The sequence below is a fragment of the Haliaeetus leucocephalus genome, unplaced genomic scaffold (genome assembly GCF_000737465.1).
Source record: "Haliaeetus leucocephalus isolate CR32 unplaced genomic scaffold, Haliaeetus_leucocephalus-4.0 Scaffold536, whole genome shotgun sequence".
Taxonomy (NCBI): Eukaryota; Metazoa; Chordata; class Aves; order Accipitriformes; family Accipitridae; genus Haliaeetus; species Haliaeetus leucocephalus.
The window spans coordinates 3,459,865-3,486,228 of NW_010972972.1; the positions used below are offsets into that span (position 1 = coordinate 3,459,865).

Genomic DNA, 26,364 nt, shown 5'->3' on the forward strand with positions numbered 1-26,364 from the left:
TTTTTTTTCCGATATACAAAAATATTTTTTTTTTTTTCCCCCCCCCCCCCCCCCCCCCCAATCCTTCAATATGCTGCCAACATTTCTGACACTGCCTGTTTTGTGCCAGGTTACAATATGAGGACCCACTGAATAAGTTGCTTTAAATCCATGTTCGACTATTCATTGCAGTGTCCTTGTTTTTCATGGGATTTTTGATTGCGTGTGCACCTGCATTGTAACTGAATGAGAAGTTGTAAAGTTTTCAAATTTTAACAGATTAATAGTAGCTATTACATGGGAAACTATGCACTGTAGCTGTCCGTGCAAAGAATATAGAGCCAGGAATTAAGAAGTATTTTGGCATTGATTACAAAATGGCAAGGGTAGTACAGAATGATCTGTGAATACCTAGAGAGAATGTATGAAGAGAAGGGGGATGAGAAACAAAAGAGAGTTGTAATTGCTATAATAGCCTGTAAATGATGAAGCAGATAATCTGACTAATAGTCAGGAAATTTTCTTTAAGATCCATCTCTCAGCTTGACCTCACAACAAGCAGGTCAGACAAAAGACCCAGACTGGCGGGTAAGATACAATCTCGTATGAGTAGAGGGAAAGGTTGACTGTTAAGAAGAACCTGATAGAAATTTTGCCACTGATTTAATTATGATCAGGTTTGGGAGTAATACGTTACCATGGCAATTGTCTCTTAATTACTGAGTTCTCACAGGGATAGTACAAATGAAAAACAAATAAAAAATCAGCAGAAAAATTTGATCTTTTCTATCACAACTGCAAATGACTGGGTTTGATGAAGAAATGATTGGGAGATATTCTATGACCCATAGCATATGAGTTTCATTTAGATGATCCTCATGGTCCTGGCAGCAAAACTGGAGAGTCTATAAGGGGGAAAAGGAGGAGATAGATAAGAAGAGTATGCCTAAGAATGTAATCATTTACGATTCAGTGAACTAGATTCTGATCTAACTAATACCTTGGCTTCAGTGGAATTTAGTTCAGATTTACATTGGTGTAAACAGGATCATATCTGATCCAGATCTGGATCACTGAACCTTATCTAGCCATGAGAAATATATCTGGCATTTCCTGTAATGTGTGGTATATTATGTCACTGTAGTATTTGCTAAATCACATCACCTGAAACTTAGCCTGGTTTGGAAGGGCAGTTAATAGGGAAAGAGGATTTTTTTTAATGTCATGTTTGATGTCTTTCTTTCAAGGGTAACTTCCAACCTCCATCAGATTGCGGTTTCATTCTAATTTAAATCATTAGATTCAGGGGAGGACAAGGTAATCCATCCTGAAGAAAAAAAATAATCAATGCAAGTAGGTGTAATTAGTAGTACTTTCCTCTAGTAAGTCAATGGTGTAGAAAGAACTGAAAAACCACTGCAGACTACATTTGTTCTTCCTAATGTATTGTGACTCCCTCACAGCTTTTTTAATGAAGTTGTTTAGATCTCCTCTAGGAATGATACGTCTTTTTTTCTGGTTAAACATACTGACAGGCTCTAATATGCCATGAATAATTTCATCTATCAAGAAAGATCCAGACACACAGACTCATGTGGGCAGCAGGAGTTTTAATTTTCTTATTTGTTGAAAACCAAAATAAGCTTTTGATGAAGTGCTTACTTCACACTTCATGTTTTTACTGAGTTTATTACATATATTTATAGGTGTAAATCCTTGGGGATATTCTATCTAAATCTGAACTTGCTTCCAGTCCCTGGGAGGCTAGGTACAAAGATTTGTGTGCTATATATGTTGTTGATTGCTCCTTTGCATTCATTCTGATTTGCCAAGAGAGTGCTCTTTTCCTGACAACTTTAGTAACATAAATTAGAAAAAGGAAATAGTACGCCAAAAGATGAGAACATGACTACTCCATGTGTTTAAGTTTCTCCACCAGTCAGGTTATTTGTTTCATAAACTTGAGCTAGTGGGAGTAGGCGTAGCATAAATCAGCATCTGAAATGAAAAAAAACCCCAACAAACCCCACAATTCTTTTTGGAGTGCTCCTAAGCTGCATCTTTTCTGGATGTTGACGTAGAAGCAGATATTTGACCAATAATATCGCAACACAATTTTGCACAGACTTTGTCTGATGATTTTACATACTCCTATTAGTTCAGAATACTTTCCTCTGGATGCCTGGCAGTTTTGGAGTACTCCACCTGCTTCCTTTTCTTCCCCCTTTACACCTTGCTGGAGTCCTCTTTCCAGACTTATCTTAACTTGTCCAGCCTTGAGTATTGCCTCTATAAATCGTATCAGAGCAGTATCTGGGCAGGTCTTCAGAAACGCCGAGGATCAAATACTTAGGGAAAAGCATAAGAACATGGTATGTACATGTATAGAATAGTCTTCACAGCTACAAGGAAAAAAAACAAGGAAGGTGCCCCTGCCCCGGGATTTTTCCATGTAAAGAGGCCCAGTTTTCCTTCTTGCTGCTGATCAAAGGTCCCTGTGGCTCAAGCTGTGTTTTGCTAGAGCTGTGAGGAATCACTTTGGCGTAACTCTGACCCTGGCTCAGAACTAAACCCCGATTGCTTCTGGTACTGAGATCTGGGCAGTAGATATTAGCCCGGTATCATGCCCCATCATCAAACACTACTGTGCCAGCTATTGCAGCACTGACCCCTTCGGTAGCAATCTCTTTGCCCAGGTAAGTGTATTTGGCATCAGACAGATCAGGCAGGCTGTACACTAGCACACGACAGCTTAGGACACTCTGTGTTTCTGTATCAGAAATTTACAGCATATGAAAGCTTATGAAAGGCTCTTCAGATCAGTAGTGAGCTAGAGCCTTTGCTAATTTTCCCTCAGAAAAGCACTTTGCTCTCTTCGTTGTGCCAGACGCTGAGTTTCCAGACAGCTTTCCACAGCTCATACAGCTCTAAGGGTTAAGTTGCCTTCATCTGCAGATAAGCTGTTTGAGCTGCAATGCTTTTCCACGTCAACCAGAACTTTCCTTCTGCTTCCTACTTGTTCATTTGGCATGCTTTGTAGGTAGAAATCCTTTTGGAGTCAGCAGAATATTTATCAGTAACTCCAAGTCAGCTAAGAGATATAAATACTATTGATACGTGTGCATGGATCTTTGCTTGATTCGCTAGAGATAGCGGTCTCTAATGAAGGATGCCTGTAGCGACAGCCAGAGGCAGCTTTTGGAGAGGATGAATCAAAGTTTCTTGATTTATTTGGATACAAGTGTTATTAATCTGTCAGCCTTCAATTCTGAATGGCTAATTATCAGACATCAGTGGTGTGATACAAACTTTTAATTAACGTAAATTCTCAGAATCCATTGATTCCCACTGGACTGCAGAGGGAAGTTTAGAGTTACTACAAACTTTGGTGACTGTAGTATGCATATAGAGAATACATCCCCTCCATGCAGTTTTGATGACTCTCAGTGTTTCATCCACAATTTTGACAACTTTCATCATTATGAGGAAGGCATTTGACTGGAGAAGTCCCTCATCATAAGCTGTATGCTGTCTTTTGTGGATGATCTCATGGACATCCTAAGTCTTCGAGAGGCAGGAAGAAAAAGAAGGTTCTTCTTGCACTGAAGGACACTTAGGTGATGTGTCACTTCACTGAAGCTTTTATACTGATTCCTAAGAAAAATGGAGCTTCCTCCAAGACAGAAAGATGATTGTTGCCACTTTCTTTTTCTCCACATAAAATCTTGAACTCTTCAAGATGGAGGCAGCATTTTATATAAAGAAGATCATACAATCTCTGCACATGTAGTGACTAAAGAAAAGCAGTAATTTTGGCAGGTTTGTTAAAGAATGTTTCATAATTAATATAACAATACGTATTTGTCCTCCCAATGCAATCACCTTCATTTTTAACTGTGTTTCCTAAGAAAATAAGGCCTAAATAACTCTATTGCCTGTCTGCCTGACACCCTGCATATGTTTTTTTAAGTTGTTGGATAGTTTTGGCTGCTTGATGGGGGAGAAGAGGTCTCAAAAATACCAAATTCCTACAAGTTTTGTAGAAATTGGTGCCTTTGTAGAAGAAAGGACACTCATGCCCATTCTTTTAGTCTTTAGCCTGCAGGTCAGCCAAAACATGCACGCTACCAACCAGCCATCAGAAAGCCACACATTATTACTTCTGCTGTTCTGGATATAACTTGTTTCCAAGAGTCATGAAAAAAAAATACCTCCAGAAAGCTGGGTTCCAGCCATAATCTCGGTCAGGTATTCTGTGTAGTTCTGTGCTTTCTCTTCTCACTCCATTTCAAGGAGAGTTGACCTTTGTAGAAAGCTGTCTCTTGGCCAGCTTTCCTACCCTGCCACAGGAGCACCATGTTGTATTTGGATTCAGCAGTTACAGAGGGACAACACAATGCTAGTCCACACTGCACATTATGCCTTGCACATGGGAATAAAAGCTTATTCAAGGTGCATCCTTGGTCTCAGTAAATATATCTGTCCACAAGATAATGATGCTGAATGCATGCAATATGTGTCCATGAAGAATGGAACCAAAATGGACAACAGATCTTGAAAAATTCCCATTACCATCCAAACCATTTCCTTTTGAAAGTCTGAGACATTTGAGCTCAGTCATCCAATTTTAATTGCCACCACAGAACCCTGCATGCCTTATTGGTCTTGTTTTTTTGCTGCTCTTCTGGTGTTAACTTCTGTAGCACAGCAAAACTTTTAGCAAGTCTTTCAGAACTGACGCACACATATTCCTAGCTAGAGGTAGGATTGGCCTAGAGAAATGAAATACATAAGTTCATGTGTACTTAGTCACAAATCTTTGTGCTCGACTTTGTTTTCGTTACTTCAGAATTCACTGTTTTAATGTACAAATCGAGCACAGGTCCTTTCATCATTTCATTACCTTTAATTATAGTCATAATCATCTTAATATGGACTCCTGTTATCAGATGCTCTTAACTAATTAATGCTGTAAATTACTTGGAGAATCCAGGGTGAAAGTTACTATGCAATAAAAAATATTATTTATGTTTCTGGCTCTCAGTGTGTACCAGATAGATTATTTTAAAAGCATCATGTCCCAAATAGGGAGAATATCACTTTACTTCTCCACTAGGCGCTGTGCAATTACACAGAAGCTTTGGAGGTTTTTAACTGACAGCTTTACTACCATGAATTTAAAGAAATGGATAGTGTAAATTCCCTGCTGCCTAGAGTTTTTCTATGAGGTCAAGCCATCTCTTGGCCCAGAAGGTCCCGTCAGAGTTGGGTCTGTGGGTTCACGTCAGGGAGCAGTCTGGTGCGTTACCTATGAATCTTCCAGTAGATAACAGACTGGAGTGGGTAGGAGAGAGGTGCAAAGAAATTTGAGCATCTACTTCCAGCCTCCCTGGTTTATATGCTTATAAGATTTGGTTTTAAGGACAGTTTGGCAGGGCTTGGGGAGTTCAGATTTGGCTGATGGGGGAAGATCAGGGATGGTCCAGAAGAAAATTGATAGTTTAGAAGAAAAACTGTAGAAGAGATGAAGACAATCTGGTCCTTCAATGATCCTTACGTCAAGGCTAACCTTCCCCCGCCTCACTCTTGCTCTTCATCTCTGGCTTCATTTGTAATTTTTCAGTGTGATGGGTTTTGTTCTGGCTGCAGTTGCGTGTTCCTCACTGACTGTATCCACAAGCCCTGCTCATTTGTTTTTCTCCAGTGAGGCATCAAATGCTGATTAATCTCAGTGCATCCCCAGCTTCTAAAACTTTCTGTAGGAGCCATATACTGCCCACACTGCGCACAAAACTGTCGCTGACATCAAGAGTTACCTTGCAGATCAAGGCAAGTATTGACAATATAGGAGTTTTGCTGCAGATCAAGGGCAGTGTATCTCTGTGGGAGTTTCTGCACATTTCTTTCCCAATGGTTACACTGACGGGGAGGCAGGCTGCTAGTTTCATAACAGCAAACACAGATCTGTCCCTGTCATGGTTTGATCACTGGAACTGAAGAATAAAGAAAGTCCTGCCTGGTTTCTACTATTAAAGTTCCACTCAAGTATTAAGGTATTTTTTTGCAAAAGATGAGTTTAAAATTCCAACCTTACTAAAGTCATTCAGAGTTTTGCAGTTGTCTTCAGCGGAGTCAGGGCTTCGTCCTTTGTGCAGCAGCAGTCTTGTTCTTTGGCAGGCGTGATGGCCTTCCAGTGATGAGTTAAATGATTCTTTCCTGTAATTTGGGTATCAATTTGGTAAATATATGAAGTGCTTTAGGAACCTTTAGGATAAAAGTAAGTAATCCAAAGTTCTATGCATAAACATACTCTGTGAAATTTAAGCCTTACAGCTAAAAATATCCAGTCATTATTCATTTAAATCATCTTATTAAGTAATTGTACTTCTACTTCAGAAATGTATTTTTTGAAAGAAGTTCCCTCACACTACACTGAATAACATGTGTTATGTTAGCATTCCTAAAACCCTCCAGTCAGTTATTCATCCCACTGCTTAATTTACAGCCTGTGGTTTATGATGGGTCCGTTCCAGACCGTACATCATTCAGCTAGGGGGTAGGGGAGGCTCTGGGACTATGAAGGGAACCAAAAAAACCCCCTTTATCACATGTAGTTCTCGAGTTACAAATAATAAAATATATCTTTATGATCATCTCTTTAATTAAACCAAAAAATTTTGTCACCCTCATGGAGTCATGCCAGTTGGTGCCTGTGGCAGATAGTAAACTAGTTTTAACAAGACTGTCCCTAAAAAAGCAAGGCAGTATTTTAATACGACTCCATACTGAACTTGATTTGTTCTGTTTAAAAAGAGTTAGAAAGGGTATAAATTTTATAGCAAATGCTTCCAGTATGAAGCCAGTATAAATTGTTTTGCTCAGTGAATAACTACCAATGTTTGAAACAGAAGTTTCATGTATAGTTGAAATGTATATTGTCGGGATACTTGAAGGTCATATAAAATCCCCTTTCTACACTAACCAGTTGTTCTAGTTCTTTGACAATGCACATATGAAATTACTGTTTATTGTTTTGATCGCACTGAAGCCCTTGGTAATATATAGGTGTGTGCATGTGTGCACCGTCTTCATAAGTTGCTGATCTTCATTTCTAAATCATGCCATGCTCACATTTTGTTGAACAATATTATAAGAAAATTATTACTTTATTTTGACACTTTTCCTAGGAAGCTCTCCTAAACTGCTTTGGAGAATGTCAAGAGCACTTACAGCAAGTAATGAAAAGAACCTTAGAAAATTCATCTTTCATGATAATCTGACTGAGCTTTAAAGTCGCACGCTTCATGCCAAAGTGTTATCTGAGTGCGTTGTCACTCTCTTGAACAGCCACATGCTAAGGGAATCTTCAGCTAATATTGGACTTCAGTTAGTGCTAGGACTATGTATTTCCCAAGTACATTATTAAACAAGCTAAGCACCTGGCTTCAGGGATCTGCACTAATATTGTTAATTCACAGCTTGATTTTAAATTTTTTTGTGGTAAATTTTTCAAGGTCACAGATGTCACTGAATGGCACAGTGCCATGGGTGTAAATGAGAGGTGGTACCTAACTTCTGTTTGTGCATCTGAAAACCTCCCTGTTGGCATACTTAGAGCTATCAGTAATCCAGTGGCAGTTTCACAGTTGGGCAGTTTGTAGACTTGTGTCTATGAAGTATGACTTGCAGAAATAGGTACGCCTCTTTCAAACTTTTTTCTATCTATCTTGTGCACTTGACAGTAATTGCTATATAGCCTGGTACAGTGGTTTTTTCTCAGTTTCTCCTGTGCTGAAGAGAACCACAATAAGCACTAGGATAATAAATAATAATTCTGATACAACTTTTTTGCAATTTTTTGCAGAAAACGGGGGCAGTCTTTTTGTTCTACCAGAAACCTTTTTATTTTTTCATTTTAAATTATCCCATTTTCCAAGATGAAAGTTGGTTGGCAGCAAGCATCACTCTAATGTATGATGCCAGCAAAGGCAATATCTCCTGGTAGGGGAACAAAAAAGTTAAGAGCAGGAATTAAGAAAAGATCAAAATCTTTTAACTATAGCATGGGTTTTCTGTCTCTATAGCATTGTATACATTTGTACACATCTGTCTATCTGTAACAAGGCAGAGAGACATACAAAGGTACCTTCAGAATTAACATCAGAACATGTAGAAATATCTTATGAACTATTAACATTTAGGTGTATGTGTATTTATAGTTTTGTTGATATTTGTTACATGCTAGAGATTTATATCGTAAAACACAGAAGCAAAAAAAAAAGAATGTGATAAATGAGACTAACTATAAATGAGACTCATCATGGATATTTCCTCTCAGAAGTGTGTTGCCAGAGGGACTGTATTAATTAGTACTGAGAAATTTAGGGGTGGAGGCGTTATGAATAGGCAGACAAACATACACACTGGATAAACTACATTGCCCTTCCGTCATGGTACTTTTTTGAACAAAGTGCGGCATTGCTGAGGGGCGTCTTGACAGATTCATAGTTTTGATTTTCTTTTAGTGGCCTCTTCAAGTGTTAATAAAAATATAAAAGTTTTATGTCTGTTTCAGAATTATTTGGAGTGCAGCCTTCTGCCATCATGCTTCCGAGAATGTCAAATAGAACCTGAAGGGAAAGGTCATGGAGCCCAGCTCTCACAAATCAGATTCCTGTGCCAAAGGGAATAAGGTTTTCCACCTGTGCAGAGAGATTTTACACTTAACTGCACCCATGGTTTTCACCAAAGGAAATCAGTCAGCTTTTGTGTGCGCAGTGGATGGGGTGGGGGATGTAGGTATTAATCACTGTGACAGACGTCATGTCAGTCACAGCTGTCAGATAGAATTGTCACCAGTTTATGTTGGGCTTTGGAGGTATTTAACAGAAATGGCTTTGTTAAAACTTAAAGGCAGAAAAAAAAATTTTAAAAGGAGGATGTGGGTAAGGAGGGGGTAACAAAGGAAAAACTGGCAAACTGGTTCTGTACTGTGCAGTGCCTCTGTTTGGTGGCACCTGGGTGGCAGCATGTACAGAAGCTGATCCAAAGTCATGAAAAAATCCACATTTGCCAGCAAAGACTCGAAATAGTTTCAGTTGCTGCCAACATGAAATTTCCCTATTTCTTTCTCCAGAGTAAATAATTAAAATCCTTAGTGATTGTTGGTATTGTGCTACACCACATCATGTCACATTCCATAAGCGCTTTGCTGTGAAATAACGGAATTGTGCGTTTCCAGAGACTGATTCATTCACAAGCCTGGGACATGTACAAACAAAAAAGAAAGGGACAAAACCCTCCGTCAGATGTCTGTGCTGTGCAACTCCCTGGTGGCTCTGGGAATTACATGCCCCTCAGAAGTCAGAATCCAGACCCAAAGCTTGCAAGTTAACATTGAATACAGTAAATTTTTTAAATGTTTTTGCAGCTTCTTAATCTTTCACCCTGACCACTAAGAGTGCATACCTTGTCCTGTCATGCAGTCAAACTGTATGGCAGTTGCATTGCTTCATATCTGCAAACTCTGTCTCTGGATCATCACTGCTAACAACATTGTAAAAATTATATAAACCAGACTATTTTCTTAGCTACTATAAATAGTCAGCTTTGCTGATGGAGCTGGGGATCTGTCAGTCCTCTTTGTGTACAGCTAAGTCACAACAGCACTGCAGTTTAGATAAGATTTTTGAAGGGCGTAAGCAAAATAGAGACTGTTTGTTCATTTTATTTTTAGGGAGAAACAGGCAAAGATCAGGTCTATATTTCAAAGCTTTTCCAATATAACTATATGAAAAAAAAACCCAACAATATTTGACAGAGCTGTGCTGGCAAAATCCTGAGTTTATTTGCTATTACAGCAGCCAAAGGCACCTTTTGCAGATGTACTTTAGTTTGGGGAACTGCTTTACAGAAACAATTCAGAAATTTGCCGGTGTAACTATACCAGCTAATCATGTCTGGTTTGGACAAGGCTGAACTGTTTGCTTTTCTGTTTGTTTATATATTTGTCTCCATATGTTACTGTATGAAAGAACCACACAACAGACACAGGAGACATCGTACGCAGGGAAACCAGTTAAACTCTCTCTGTACAAAGAGTTCCTCGGTGCCTCAAGTCAATAAACTGCAGACATCAGAGAAAAGCGCCACTTTCCTTTCAAGAAGGATAACCTTAGGTGTAATAGCAGTTGTGTTTCTTAAATGTGCAGTGGGGGGCAGCAAATCTGAGAGTTATTTCCATTTCTCCAGGCCTTTTATGCATGAGGGATGGCACCCAGCTGCTTGTGCTGAGCCTGTACAGGTTGCACACCACTGGAAAGGAGACTTGTGAGGGGTAATCATCCATCAAGTGGCATAGACATTGCCTAATCCCCAGCCACTAGGATATCCTGGCTGACTGCATATGAGTTTTAGGGTTTATATAGCATACATTGCAATATACAAAACATGGGGAACTGAATACACCTTTTGACACTTAAAAAAAGGCACACGTTTTCAGAAATATTGACTTCCAACATCTCCTACTTAGAAAAGAGAGAGCTGCAGGCTCCGAGTTCGTCGGGAGGTAGGTTGCAGTTTTAGGCACACATGTTTAGAAACATTCAATGAGTGTGATTTGTAGCATCTCAAAATCAGAGCATGAATGTATGCTCCATCCTTCACTCAAGCCAGTAGATTTTCTTATTTCACATTAAGGTGCTGTCCCCCACTAAGATACAGTGGCGGTGGGTCATCCTCAGTCACTTAGCTGGAAGGGAGCTCATGGAAGCCATCAGTGCTGTCAAAATGGCACAGCACAGTGATCTGAGCATCCTCCTGAGAATGAAGAGAGTTGTAATTATGGGTTTCCAGATGTGAGAACCCAGACCTGAGGGGCTGAGGGTGCAATGTGGTGACTGCAGCATCTCACCAGAGTGGCGAGGCTCATGGTTAGTTTTTATATTTGGGGTATTTCTGAGAGGGAAGGAGCTATAATGATGCACTGGTTTTTATTATATATATATTAAAAATATATAAAAATATATATGCTATATATATATATTTATTTGTTTGCTTATATGACTAGACCAGAAGGGCCAGCAGTTCAACAACTTGAGCCTTCAAAAGCTACCATTGCCTCCAGTGTATAGTATGAGGGTAGTTAAAGGTGTTCCTTTTCAGTAAGCCCAGCAGAAAATCCAGAGTCTCCAGGGCTGCAAGAAAATTTGCTTAGTTGGGCACTGTAGGGCTATGTTTCCAGTAACTTATTTAAGAACTTAAATATGTTATTTAAATTTAAGTAACTCATTTACACTCTGCCAGATATTCTGGATTTTTTTCCACTTCCCTCCGTGTTTAAGGCAATGATTCTTCATAAACTGTCAGAGTCTAAATAGTAATACTCTGCCTTGATTTTATTAGTGTGTGATTCCCTTTTATTAAGTTAAATAACAAACAGCATGGGTTAAAAGTCTGCATATCATCCTTTGACAGTGACCTGGACCTTTTTAAAAGCATTACTTGTAGGGCATTCAATTCAATCAGATGCATACTGATGAAAAAACAACCACCCAGAGCTCTCATTGACTATGTACAGCCAAAGCTTGACAGCCTAGCATCAAACAAAAAATTGATTTCAAACCCAAAAGTCAATATTTTGCTTTTGCAAAGGCACTTTCGCACTTGGAAGGAAAGTTTGCATGTAATGTACACATTTGATGAGAAAAATACAGAGGAGATAGATGGCTTGTTTGGACTTGATTTGGTGCACCTCTTGTTTCCTATAAACAGTAAAGCCAATGAAGTGTTAATCTGTGCAGCGAGAGAGGAGATTCAACTAGTTTGACATGTGCACATATACCATCCAGGTGGGCCTGATTTTTGATGTCATTAATCTAAACAAATTAAGTTACTTAAGTATGTTTCAGAACGACGTCCTCATAGTTTATAAGGCCTAGACTTGTCAATCAGTAACAAGATGCCATTTTATCTGCTGTGTGGTTTCTAGGTCCTCCATTTCCACTTGCTACTGGTTACAGTCTGTTTGCAAGATGAAGAATGATTGCATTTTTTACACATTGTACATTGTTAGAGGTCAAGTTTAGATTTTGATAGTTAGAGTCTTTTTTTCACTGGTCCTGGTATATGTAGCTTTACCAACAATGTCTAAAATAGCTATGGATAGTGGCTGGAGACATTCACAGGGACACCGTAGGTAGTGTTGTCATGAAAATTCACTACAGCTTTTATGTTCTGCAACTTTTTTGGTATCCACTTATTGTAGCACTGGTTATTGCAAATTCAATGTCCAGATGGCACATTTAGAGGAACACTCAAAACTATTTACATCTGTATAGCCATTTTCTTCAACTAAATAGTTTCCAGTGCTTGTAGGATTTTTCTGAATAAAAGACTGTACCACATTTACAATACAGGTGTGCACAGGAAGGTTTTTCTTAGGCTTTAATCATCCATAAAACATAGTTAGTTGCATGTCTATGCATATAGCATTATAAAGTACCAGTGAGATACAAGACTGTAATGACTGGGATTCAAAGAGCTCAACTTCAGGAAAACTCTGAACGATAATACTCTCTAGAACCAGGACATACACAGTGCTGCTTTTAACTGCGTGGTGAGGACTACACTTTTCTCTGGTGAGAGTCCCTCACCAGAGATGGAGCAGCAGCTCCCTATTGTGCTGTTACTTAAAGAAAAAGCATCAAGGTAGCTTTCCTATCGTTGTTTTGTTACTTAATGGAGATTATACACCAGTTCTCTGTTTTCTTTTATGATTCAGTGTCATTTTGTGGCTTAGCATTTTGAAAACCAGCAGCACAAGATGTTGCTCCCGAAAAACAATTATTTCACAGCATGGTACAAACACTCCTCTTGATGGTAGGAGAAGCTAGTCTTAAGTGAAATTCAGTGGATATGCTTCTTAAGGAGAGATTCAGTCACTCAAATTGTACCACAAATTCCATTTTTTAAGTGTTAGTGAGGGAAAACAGACATCTCTGCGCAGATAAATCATCTAAATAGTGACCTGTTTCATTTCATCTCTATCACCATCCTGTGGGGTCGTTTCCTCATAGACTACCTGACTCTCGCATGTAGACAGAGCCTGTTGTAGGACATTCCTTGAAGGAGAAAATTCTCCTCTAGATTGCAGAATATCAATAAGAGACCCAGAGATGGATCTGCTTGGTACAACAGAGGTGCCACCTTTGCACATTGCTTCAGCTCAGTCCAGATTTTGCACATTCAGCTGGATTCTATGCAAATGGGAGAAAAGCTTGGTCTGCATCTGATCCTGGCTGTCACCAGAAGCCACCAAGGAACCCTCTGAGCAGACAGCGTCTCCCATTCTGATTTTTCTCCTTGTATTTTTGCATTATCTGCCAGCTTGGGGGTTAAATATTCTGCTTGATTTTCATTCTGCAGATGCCGTCATTGGCTTGCCATATGTCTGATAGGGAACCTGTTTCTGGCAAGCTGCCTCACTTTTAACAGCAAACTCTCTGTGCCCCCTGCAAGGGTGCTGGGGAAGACCCAGTTCAGTCTTTCATAGTTCACCTGACCCTAGGTGGCTCATTAGATTAATGAGTGAAGGCACCCCAGCTTCCATGCCCAGCGGCACCCAAATTGACAGGGAGCCTATGAAGGTAATTTCAGCTGGCTGGTGGTGTGAGTGCTGTGAGTGTACATCTGCAGCAGATTGAAACGTGGTCCTGGCACTGAAGCAAAGCTCTTAGCTGCTCTGTCTGTTGAATGCAGAGTTCATTATTTTTAAAAAAGATTGTTTCCTCTGCAACGAGGGGGATTTCTCTGTGTGTGGGTATAAGCATGATTGCCCAAAGTCACACTACCAAGTTAGTCATCACAGCTACTGTGGAGTTGAAGTTCAAGGGAGCAATGAGTGATTCATTCCACCTGGCACTATATACAGTGAGTAAAGAGAAATATTTCCTGTACCTAATCCAGACACCAGTCAGGCATCAGGCTGTCTGCATATGAGCAGACATACAAATGACAAATGTGTGGAGGAACAGGAGAAGCTGGGGAAAAAAAAGATGAGAATGTATTTTTCACTCTGAGGTTAGCACATTTGCCCTGAAGGCAATCCCAAAACCTAATGAATCAGAAAGTGTAATTGTTGCATAGACTAATTTCAAAACAGTACTACTCATTAAAGATTAAGGGAAAGAAAAGGAACATGGGGTTCAGACCTTTTATTCAAATTTTGTCATATTAGCTCGTCATTGGTAATCTTTTTATGGTTCCCATTTATTCAATTCTTCATTCACAGGATTCTGTCAAGGGTCTCTAATATGTGCCAAGTACAAGCTTCATTAACTGAGTTATATTTGAGCTCTGCTTTATATGTCGTTACCAAGCCAGTGTTAGTCAATGACGTTTTAATGTTAAAAAACAAATAAAAAAAGCAACGCAAAGGCAACTCGATTTCTATTTGTGTTTTTCTCAGTCAGTTTTCCAGTGTTTCATTACATTTGAATACTGACATATTTCATGTTCGACACACTTTGGAGACCCATTAGAGAAAATGAGGCTTACAGGGGTGTTCATTAAGTTCTGAGCTATTTAGACTTCCACAGTGCCAGCCTATCTTCTAGAAATGTTGAACTTTATCTCTGGGACTCCGTTTCATTGGCACCTAGTGTCTAAGACTAGGAGGGCTCCTTTGCTATTGAGAGATCTCTTTTGCTGTCCCTTCAAGGCAAAAATCATCCCATAAACTGTGTTGCTTGACTCTGGAGACTATTAGAAATTTGGAGAGGTGGGGGGGAGGTGTTTTACAAGGTGTTTGTTTTATTCCTCAGTACTTTGTTAGCTTAGCTGGTCCTTCTGAAGAGTATATGTTAGGTTTTTCGTTCCAACAACAAGTAGAGAGGGAATGATAACTCCGTGTCTTTTTGGAAACCAAAGAGGAAAACTGCAAGAAGGAAAATGCTGAAAATTATCTCTTTCTGAGTAAGCCAAGATAATTTACAAATAGTCACAGTTAGCCATCTTATAATTGCTGAAGAAAGGTCTTGGGAACCTAGTACAATTTGTGCAGAGGCCACGAAGTCCTGCTCCTCTATAAAGTCTTCTGAATTCCTGTGGTGCTGTTGTCCCAATAAAGGCTTGCTGTTAGATGTAGAAAGCTGTATCTGACTTCTCCTGTATCCTACCCATGTGGTGAGATCTGCAAAAATTCAGTGCTGCCTAAGCAGCTGTAAATATACAGTGTTTATGCATAATATATTGCAGGATAATCAGAACATCTTCCCACTGTATAAGATTCACGCACATACGTGATGTAAGAGAGCCGCTGCAGCCAGCATTAAGGTTGTCCTTTCTGCGAGGAAATAAAACCACACACTTTAGATCACTCAAACATTGTGGAACAAGTTAAAAAGAGCATGTTCAAATAAGGAGACAGTTGCAATTTTAGAAAATCAAGAAGGAATTTGCTTTGTGGGCTTCCCTTATCCTTTGCAAATCCCATAGAATCTTTCGTGAGGGTAAGAACCTCAATAGTTTTGTCGCATCAAGAAAATCCTGCACAGCTGCAGCAATTTTCAGTAGGAAGATGTCGTAGCTTGTGCTTTCATCTACACCTTTTTTCTAATGTTCCTTAACTTGAGAAGAAGAAAAAATAAGGGATCATAAGGCAAGGGAAATAGCTGCTAATCCAAGTTAAGGTATATTAAATTCAGTAATGCTCAGACATGACGTAAGTGTTCAGAATTTGTATATGAATGAAATTAAAAATATTCTGGGAGGAAAAGCTACCTAAATGTCAGAAAAAGAAATACAAGCTATAAAATCCTGTGAAAAATCACATAGACCAGAGCAAGATAGATGTGCTGTCTTTACTTAGCAAAGAAATCACAGAGGGTATGCAAATAGAGAATGAAAACGACACATTTTTACTTGATTCGAAAGCATTATCCATAATAGCATCTGCAATGTGTCTGCAATAATAGGATGTAAATTGGAATTTACGTAACAGATCTTTGGAAACAGGCGCTGACTCACAGTCTGAAAACGGTGTCTCCAGTAGGGAAAGTCAACTGATAGCAGGAAAACTTCACAAAACACCTATTGCATATTCCAGGATTCACCCATTTGCCCCCCTTTCCAGTTTGTGCAGAGTATTCATCTCAGGCATCAGTTGTAATAAAACTCAAATATCTGGTCTTGGAAACCTTTGGTATGTTGCTCCTGATTAGACAAGTCATTTTCCTTGGGATGAATTAAATTCTTGTGAACGGTGATAGATTGACAGTCCTAAAAACTGGAAATCCTCTATTTACATTCATCTCCCTCAGCCTGGAATGAATACACTGTTCCTGTCTTCCTTTGTCTGCAAGCAGACCTGTTCCCCAGACCGCTGGTTTTGGTGCGTTCTGGGCCTGGCTTCCTATCTTCCTTTTGCCTCTCAGCAAAGGGTACCTAGCCAAGCAGTCATGGCTGCTGTCTGTTGAGTGGGAAAATAAGTCGCCAATTTAACTAAGCCAGCAGTAGGATTTTTCCACTGTTGTTTTTATTACCTCCATGGTCAGAGCTTCAGCTATGCGACAGTCCCCAACAATATCCAGTCCAAGGATGGTTGGATGCCTTGATTCGCATGGTGCTGCGGAGCTGAGCTCAGACTTGGTTTAGTTCTGATATTCCTTGTCTGTACAGTCCGTGGTTGTTGCTCTGTCCTTCCTTTGCTGGCTAATGTACAGAATTTTTCAGACCTAACTAGTGTTAGATCAGAGTCCAGTATGGCATTATTAATTTTGGATGAGCTTTGCTAAGTCAGACTTCTGAATACCCCATTAGATTCCTGGGAATAATCTATCTGACCAAATGTCGATGACCAGTATGGGACTCTTTTCTGAGCTTGGAGCTTGCTCTCTATTATACTGATATACTATAGAGAGAACAGCACTTTTAAGGTGTTCCTCTGACCTTTCTCAGAGTATAGGGTAAAATGGATTGGGACCCTAAAAACACTCGGTTCTCCCCATGGAATATATAGCCCTAGTCCCATGTCTAACCTAACAAAGCCAGAGGTAGGTACATGTTCAAACAGAATAATGGCACCTTCGTAATTAACACCTATTTTTTTGCTAGACCGCCTCAGCCACCCTAAGGTTTTGGTATAATCATCCATAGTTAATGGTAAGGTAGTGTGAGTTAATACAGGGTGAGGAAGGAAGGGACAAGATGTCTCTCACACATCTTTATATTTTATCTTATGTGTCTAAATATCCAAGAGGCTATGGAGATATTGTAAATGCCTTCCCTGTTCCTTTCCTGAATCCAAGTCCCAATCCAGATTTCAAAAGTGTCATTAAATGTCATGGTAATTTTTGATACCATTCATTGTAATTTAGGACTGTACAATTCATTCATTTCTAAGCTCTCTAAATAGAGAGTACATGAGTGTTAGTTTTTCATGATACAGAATTCTGTCTGGTAAGTATTAGATTGATACCATATGCATTTTTTTTCAGGTAAGGCATCAGATAAGTGTTGTGCATTAATGACTTAAAAGCATGGACCTCTTAAAATCAGAGGAATAAGTTTCCTGTATCCCATATCCAGTATGCTGAACTGTCAGTCTCCCTTCAGTTCCATCAAATACTTTAGTTTTTCTTCATTTCCAGAAAACATGTGAAAAAATCCTTGATAACTTAATTAAAAAAATAAAAATCCCAATATAATCAGCACTAGGTTGGTCTTTCCTAAATGTTTGCCTGTTTGCCTTCCTCAGTCTACCTCCCTCAGACTCTTGGCTAACAAATACTTTGAGTTTTACTCAAAGTAGCCATATCACTGATCTTTACATCTTTCTTTACCATATGTTGTTTCATTTTCCTGACACCACAGTTTTTATGCCACATGCATTTTTTACTCAGGTTGAGTACATTTCTAACAATACAAACTATGGGATTTTGTTAAATTGTGTAACCCTGACACATTTTTATGGCTTTCCCTAAATTCAGTCTATGATTAAATGTATTCTCGGTCTTCTTGTTGACTTAACTATTGAAAGTTCTCTGGCAAAACAGGCAGAACAAACTTCACTGGGAGCTGTATATCCATCATAAAATTGCTCTAAAGTGTTATCTATACAGCCTGGTTGTATTTTTCATGGTTTATCACAAATTAGTGTCACAGATGGATTGCAGTTTGCAACCTGCAGTTGTTCATCAGAGTTAACTTGGCTGTCAGGACAGCCTTTTTGCAGTGGTTTAAGCTTTCATAACTTTTGTGCATGAAACTGAACTATTTTTCTAGCTGGCTGGGGGATCAATGCATGTGTCATTAGAGCATACGGAACAAGGCTATGTTACTCTTTTGAGTTTGATTTAGGATACGTGGCATGACAGCCTTCATACTTTTTAGAAGTGTCTGCACATAAATGAGTGCAGTATGGAGCAACTCAAATCATGAACCTTAAAAATATTTTACCTGTATTTTAGATCATCCTCCAAATCTTCAAAATCATTCAAGACTTAGAACTCCACCACCTCCAATATCACATGCTCACACCCCAAATCAACATCACGCGGCCTCTATCAATTCCCTAAACAGAGGGAACTTCACTCCACGCAGCAACCCCAGCCCAGCTCCTACGGACCACTCTCTTTCTGGAGAACAACCAGCCAGCACACAAGAGCCAGCCCATGCTCAGGACAACTGGTTACTTAACAGTAACATCCCACTGGAGACTAGGTAGGTCATTTTCTTTAGTACTTTACAATGTTCTGACTGTGTGTGCTAAGGTTGTTATGGAAAATACACACATCTGTATAGCTAGCCGTTCAGTTTGTGAACTGGTGTTTGGCTTAAGTATTTTGAGTTGTATTTATTATTCCTTGTGTCTTTTCTATTTCGACTATGAGAAGAGGAAATTGCTCTTCTTTCATAAACTAAAAATATTGTCTTTAACAGCTGCTCTTAAGGTTATTTTCCTCATTTAAAATTGGAATCAGGATTATAAATTAAAATGTTCTTGGTTTTCTTTCTTTTATTTTCCTTTAATGTCTTTTCTTCCTATGTGGTAGGATAAATCAATATCCTATTTAAGAAACTGAAATCAGTCAATATATTGAAAAGATTTAGCCTTCTATCTGTGCCTTGTCAACCAGATACTTTTGTAGTACATCATTCAGGAAAGGTTGATCTTGTTTTACCTAATGAGGAGAGGTCAGCTGCAGCATTTTATTATCCTACAACATTGCTCCAGCAAGCATGAAACACTGGATAGTAGGGCATCAGTCAATTAATGATGTTTCCATTTAGCATTTAAATTCTTTTCCACCTATGCAACACACGAGTATGGCCAGGGTGCATCGAGTTGTTCTAGTTCATAGCTTTGTTTAGGTTCTATGCAGGTTCTGGAAAAGGGAGTTGTCATACTCCCTCAGCCCCAGTCCTCCCATCTGATGGTGAGTGCATCTACTTCTTGCTGTCCACTTGAAACTCAGTTTTTGCATTCTCTGGAGGTTTTGCTTCACCATTTCCTTTGCTACTGAGAAGCCAATGGAGGTGCTGGAGTCGTTAGCCCCCATACATGGTATCTTTTTCAGTTTGGAGAGAAGTCTTCCAGACCTAACATGGTTTACTTAGCTGCCTTTTTTCTCTCATTTGTCTTACCTTCTCAAACCAACAAGAAAGATTTTAGACAGCAAAAAACATACTAACAGAAAACTGAGCCAGGGGCCAAATTTGTCGCATCACTGCCTTTGGGAATCTCACTGAGATCAGTGGTAGCTGTGTCTGTATCCTGGGACAAAATGTACCCAGTCTTGCCAGCTTCTGCTAAGAAAATAGTTTTTAAAAATGAACACTTCTGTCGATGTTTTTGAGAATGAGCTATGTCTGCTGGCCCTCTGAAACTTCCAAAACAGACCTCAATCTAACATTTTATGTCGTTTAAGGATAATTAATTTCTCTGCGACTGCTTGATTAAAAAGACTCAACTAAGAAGCCGGATCCAAAAGATTAAGACAAAATTATGAGCAAGTACTGCAAGTGTGATTTGGCAACAATTTCAGTAATTATATTGTGTTACTGATTCTTGAGCATATATACCCAAGCAGTGACTTTTATGTGTTCTTTCTTTTGGGGGGAAAAAAAAAACCAGTAAAAAATACTTAGGCCCTACCCTGCAGCTCGTTTGTGAATTATCCCCTATAATTCTGGAGGAAGCCCTGTGCCTTTTTCTAAACCAGGTTGTGAATTCTTGGGAGAAGAGATAATATACTGTTTTAATAGTGCCAAGACATCCTCACATCTGAATGGGGTCTCTCAGAACCCACCACCTTAAAATTGAGAAGGAATGTCCTTGCTGCTGGATCAATGGAGGAATGTCAGAGATAAAAGCTCTTTGCTGAAAACATCCTGCCCCTATTTGTCCAATTCCAGTGGCAATCAGAGAGGGACAACCCTACCACATCTTAATAAATGCAGGAGTTCATAGACAGAACAATTATCTGGCTAGTCCCGGACTGTTCCTGTTAAATTGTAAATGAGCACATCCTTAAAGACTGTCCTCATTTCTCCTCCATGAAACCATTGTGGATGAAATTTTTTCGAGATCTGAAGCAGACTGTTCTTTCTGCAAGTTGGGTTGGTCACATTATTGTGTTAACTTGTCTAAATGTTGGAGGTCTACCTGCATGAAGAGATCCTTCTGCATCATTTGATGATTTCGCTTGCATCACAAATCAGTCACATTTGTAACTGATCCTTAATTTAACCATTTTATTAATTAGGTAGAAAACAGGTCATTTCAAGACTGGTGTTGTGGCTTTTCACACACTGGTTGGAATGGCATAATTTTTCCCAGTGTCCCTTCAGACAATGAACACGCTGGAAAAGAATGTGTAATTTTATGCCAAACAGCAAATAAGTACATTTACAGAGCACGACTGACAGGCTCTTATTTCTTCACTAAACAACATTAAGAAAATAAAATGTGTTATAAAGGTGTCATAATGCAACGAGCTTGTGCTGCATAGATGACTAGTAAATCTGTGACAAATCTCCACTCTAAAAGTCTGCTCTTCCAACATGCAGAGGTCTTCCACTTCCTTTGGTGGGAATTCTGTAGATGTAAAAGACCAGGCTTCAGAGGTGTTTAGCAAACTTGGGTGCCCAATTCCACCTCTTCCATGAAGTCGACCTTCCCCACTGCAAAGACTTTTAGAACCAAAAAAAGACCTCCACCTAAGAGAATAAAATGTCCAATATGTAAAAAAATAAATCCTGGCCAAGAGACGTTAATCCAAGAATTAAGGCCTTTGAAGTATAGCAATAGGAGATTATAGTAATCTCATGTCAAAAATGGAATTGTATTTCTGTTGAATATCCATTTTTTTAAAATCCCATATTAGTCAACAGAGAGAGAAAACATGAAGAAAAAGCTACGTCTTTTAAACGGGGATTGTCACAGGCTGTGAAAGGTGCCGACAGTTACAGATTTTAAGCACCCCAGAGTTTGAAGAGGCTTGATTTTGACTGCCATGGACTCCAGGCAGTATTCAGAACTGGGAATTTAGGATGGTTTGTCGCTGCCTGGAAATTTCCATACTGTAATGCAAAGGCAAGCAGAGATGTGTAGCACAAGTATGCAACAGACACAATAAGCATAGCCTATATCTGAGATCTTTATATGTTGCAAGAGGAAGAGCCCCTCCTCTTCTCTCCCTCCTTTTCATTAGTTTCCCTTTACTCCCTTTTCTCTGTTTCTCCTTTTTCCTCTTTCTTTTCCTGTCTGCTCCCTTTTTTTGTTGCTTTAAAAGCAATATATTATCAAGGTTGTGATGAGAAGATCTTTGCTCAGCAGTCACTCCTGACAGGTAAGTCAGTTCCCCCCATATTTATTCCTCACTCTTCCTTCTTCTGTGGCCTCCTTTCTGTTCCTTTATGTTTGACCTTGCGGGAGCAAATAAATGCCAACTAGATGGATGTTTAGTTGACAAACCAACAGCTTTCAGGAGACTTCCATTCCCAGGGAATTTCATGTGCTAATCATGTAAGGTCAGATTCTGCCACCACGCCTCGTAATGAGAAGGGAGAGTGTTTTGTAACTAGATGGCTATTCACAGGTAATCTCCAAGGGAGCAGACTCCGTCCAGCCTTCAGTGAGGAGGACAGTCATGCATTAGTCACCTCGGTGACCCAGCGACCTCTCTGTTGCAAATACATACATTATAAGATTATATAACCCTCCCCTCTTCTGTTTTATTGACAATCCACAACTGAAATTCATGGAACCAATTTGACATGGATTTTAACTACTGATGAACTTTTATTGATTGGTGTGTTGCTAGGTGCCTTCCCTCTTACCCATTAAATGCTCAGTGCATGCACATACGTTGCTTCTTTTTGCATTGAATTCAACATCCAACCTTTCCTGCATTCCCAGGGAATGTGAGGAAGCCGCAAACACTTGGGGATGGATTGATGCCTCAAGTGCTGTGGCACACAGCTCATGCATGTCGATCCACTTTACTCCAAAGCTGTGAACAAGAGTCGCTTTACTTTCATTCAGATCAAGGAGTAGATCTGTTTTGTCAAAGCAGCCCTGAGGCCTCCCAAAGCAGTGAGTTGAGCTAAACAAGTGCTGGCATTAGCAGCAGGAAGAGGAGGAAGTAGGAATGAAAATTAAAGTTGAGGACATTTTAGAAGAGACAGTATCAAGGTTTGTATAATGGGACAGGGCTAGTTTCTCTTGGTATAGCATGTTACCTGAATCCAGTTTCTTTGACCAAGGAGTTCTTGTTTGAGTTCACATCGTGTCACTTATATCCTGTAAGCACTTAATCCTGCATAAGTGATAAAGTGTCACAAAGCTGTTATGTTCCTTTGCCACTTTTGGCCAGGGAATTTATTCACATTCAGGCTTAGATTCACTTTTGATGCTGAAAACAGACATGGGCAAAATCAGGACTGTTTTTTGTTTTAAAAAAGATGGGAAGAATGTTCTTTTGCCAGGTCTTGAGAAACAAGCCTGCAGGTGAGAAAGACATAGTCTGTTCCCAGCTATGCCTCTGACTTAATTCTTTATGTTCCTGCTATTCTTCTCAAAAAGTACAAAACAGTTTAGCATATATAGGTCAAAATGTAACTCATCAAAGTACATGCCAGAGAGGCCAGATATTGCAGAATGCCACTATTGTGTGCAAAGTCAAAACCAGGCTTGTCCACGTGCAGGCCCTAAGTATCTTGCCTATTGCCTGTATTATCCAGATTACAGCCAATACTCTGGTATTGGAATTTGGGTTACAGCATAACCTTTTTCCAGCTTCTATCTCCTTACCACTGAGAGACTTTTTAAAAAAAATATTTATATTGAGCAAAACTTGCATTTTGAAACTTCTAAATAGCAAGTTATTGCTCCACAGAGGAAAACAAATGAATCAAATTGGTAACTAAAAAGTTCTCAGATGTAAAACTGAAATTTAAGCAAAGAAGTGGCAGATCTTCACTGGAAATCCATGAGGACGTTAGATGGAAGTGCACTACCAAGTTGTTGGCCACAGTGGGATATAGATACTGTGGTGTGACTTTTCAGAGTAACAATAACACAGATGCAGGAGTATAGCAAGGTTACAGCTGTGCTGGACTGAAATCTAGTCTTTTGAATCCAGCAGTTCAGAAGGTTTCATGTGTCACTGGCAATAAATAATGTGAAATGAACAAAGACATCAGCTTTTTTTTTATACATGCACATGGGCGTGTGTGCTTATATGTGTGTATATGCATATATATAGTGTATATAGAGAGAAGTGAACATTCTTGAAAGCTATATATGTATATGTGTAGCATCTTATACATATAAATATATGGTCCATCATTCTAATTCCATGCACAACTGCACTATAACCATTGTGGTTTATAAGATCACACTTCATATATGCATGACTCACTGGCTTCATTCATGTTTCCATATGTATGTAGAAACATAGCAAAGCAGACATTCCTAGAGACATTGCAGGACAACCTCATTGAGATGGACATTCTCACCTCCTCCCGACATGACGGTGCTTACAATGATGGGTATGTGACACTTACCTGGTCTTCCTGTTTACTGTACAGTCATTATGATCCTTGCATGAAAGCATTTGGTCATATCAGTGATGTTTAAGGGCAACACCATTGCTGGCCTCTTCCAAGATGGCTTTAAAAAAATGAGGTTCTGGGGCTTGGAGCACTGTGTCCTGTACATATTAATGGCAGACTCATTAATATGCTAATGAGCCACAGCATGCCATTTGCTTTTTTTCCCTTGTTGTTTTGAAAGTCATTTCATTAGTAAGAAGTACCTACAGCAATTTCGAGTCCCATGTAAACTAAGATCAATTTAATTTTCATAAAAATCTTAAACCATTATTGTGTTGGCAGCCTGGTACCTCATTGTTAAACTGGTATTTTCCACATGCCTTATTTTACAAGTGTGTGCTAGTGGTGTATGTAAGCCACGCCTTTGATTTTGACTTAACCACCCATTCTGGCATCTTCACCTAACTTTTGATCACTTAACTTTTAAGTTATAAGCAGCTTTTAACTTGACACTTAGTGCCAAAACTGTTGACCTCATGTTGGCAGTTTCTAATTTGGTAGCCATCATTAACTGAAGATCTAACTGGTGTACTTGAACACTGTGGGTACCTCTTTGCTCAGAACAGATACCTCTGTGTCTAAATAAGTACTTTCTAAAACACGGGATAGTATCTGGCTCTTTGTAAAAATGAATGTTTTGATGTAGAGCGTTAGTAGAAATAATGAATCTTTCTCTAATGCTCAGCAGTCATGCCTAGAGTACCATAAAACCATGGCTGTAATACTACAAACACCTATTTTGGAGAATTATGTGTTACTATATACTGCACGAATCAGTGGCTTTTCTGCATGGTGATGTTTCTGCCTGTGACATTTCCCCCTGTGACTGCACAAGTGACTTCAAGGGGAAAATAGAGTCACGTCTTCATCTGGTATAATCCGCTGGCTTGACTGACTCCCGTGGATCCATGCTGATTGCATTTATGCTGGCTGCAAATCTGGCCCCATAAACCATGGCAGAACGTGCAAACTGCACTGAGGCTGTTTCTCAGTCCTCACAAGCTGCGTTTTTGTTTTACATCAGCATGGTGATAGACGAGTCAGATCTGTTTCCTAAGTTTCATTCCCGGAATTTGAATGCCTTGTACTTCATGATGTCCCACCAAAATTAGGTTTTTCATTTAGGATTCCCATGGAGAGAACTCCCATTGGGACATTTCATTTCAGGAACTCATGGACTGCAGTGGGTTCTTTTTGTGCTGACTTTCATGAGTCTCACAGAAGGTCCTCACAGGCTGGCTCTCAGGCTGCGTTTGTAGTAATGGGCAAAATACGGTGCCTCCCAATGTGTCACTGGGCGGGAAACACTGTTGCCTTTGACAGTAATTCACACTTTTTAAAGGTAGGCATCGAACTGAGGTGCTCTGGACTGCTTTCTGGAAGCAGGTGCCTCTCCCCGCTGGCGATACACAGGACACGAATTCTGGGCTTTGATGCTTTTAGCCATATCATTGTCCGATGCTTAAATTTGCCAGGCGGGGACAGTGTGAATATTCCCCTCTGTGACAATTTGGGTGCTATGGAATGGCTTAAGCTCTCTTTCCCCATCTCCATTCACCGATGCCATACAAAAAAAGCTCTCATGCAGTGATCAATGAATTGGTAAACGCCCTCCCCTCTTTAATCTGACCTACGCTCCTCTTCAGTCTCCGTAGGGCATTTCTGTGGGAGCGTGAGCAGGCCTCCAGTGCTGCCCGTGCCACCAGTCTGTCGTAGCTGTGCTTGGGGTATTCATCTCACTCTAACGCCAGCTCTTCCACAGAGGGGACTCCTGCCCTTGAAGAGTTCTCTGTGGCACTGTTGGCATTGTGATTTTTCGTTTTCTTTTGTTTTGTTTTCCTTTACTCTGTGTGACTTGCCTTTGGTTTTTATTCTTCTCTTTTGTGCATGCCATCCATGTCCGTAGCCAGCATTGCGTGGAGCTGCTTTCCTTTTCCCGGCAGCAGTCGCCATCCTCCCACCCCACGTCTCCCTCGGCCTCGATTTGTGTGAGGAGTCACTTGCTGTTGGTCTTTCTTCCCTCAGGCACTTCCTCTTCAAACCTGGAGGCACTTCTCCCCTTTTTTGTACAACGTCGCCGGGATATCCCTTGACGTCCAGCACTGTGTACTCACCTCCCCCTAGGCCCCTTCCCAGAAGTACCTTCTCTAGGCCTGCCTTTAACCTGAAGAAACCCTATAAGTACTGTAACTGGAAATGCGCTGCTCTGAGTGCCATTGTCATCTCAGTCACGCTGGTGATCCTGCTGGCGTATTTCATAGGTAAGCT

At 39.8% G+C, this 26,364-nt stretch overlaps 1 protein-coding gene across 1 annotated transcript in view; it reads left to right on the forward strand.

Annotated features, from left to right (window-relative positions):
• Positions 1–26,364, forward strand: part of TENM4 (teneurin transmembrane protein 4) — a 348,544-nt gene that overhangs the window by 116,701 nt on the left and 205,479 nt on the right. The window contains exons 3-5 of the mRNA XM_010576571.1: positions 18,447–18,699; positions 23,935–24,033; positions 26,122–26,357. Of these exons, the coding sequence (XP_010574873.1) occupies positions 18,447–18,699; positions 23,935–24,033; positions 26,122–26,357 (588 nt within the window). The remainder of the gene's footprint in view (positions 1–18,446; positions 18,700–23,934; positions 24,034–26,121; positions 26,358–26,364) is intronic.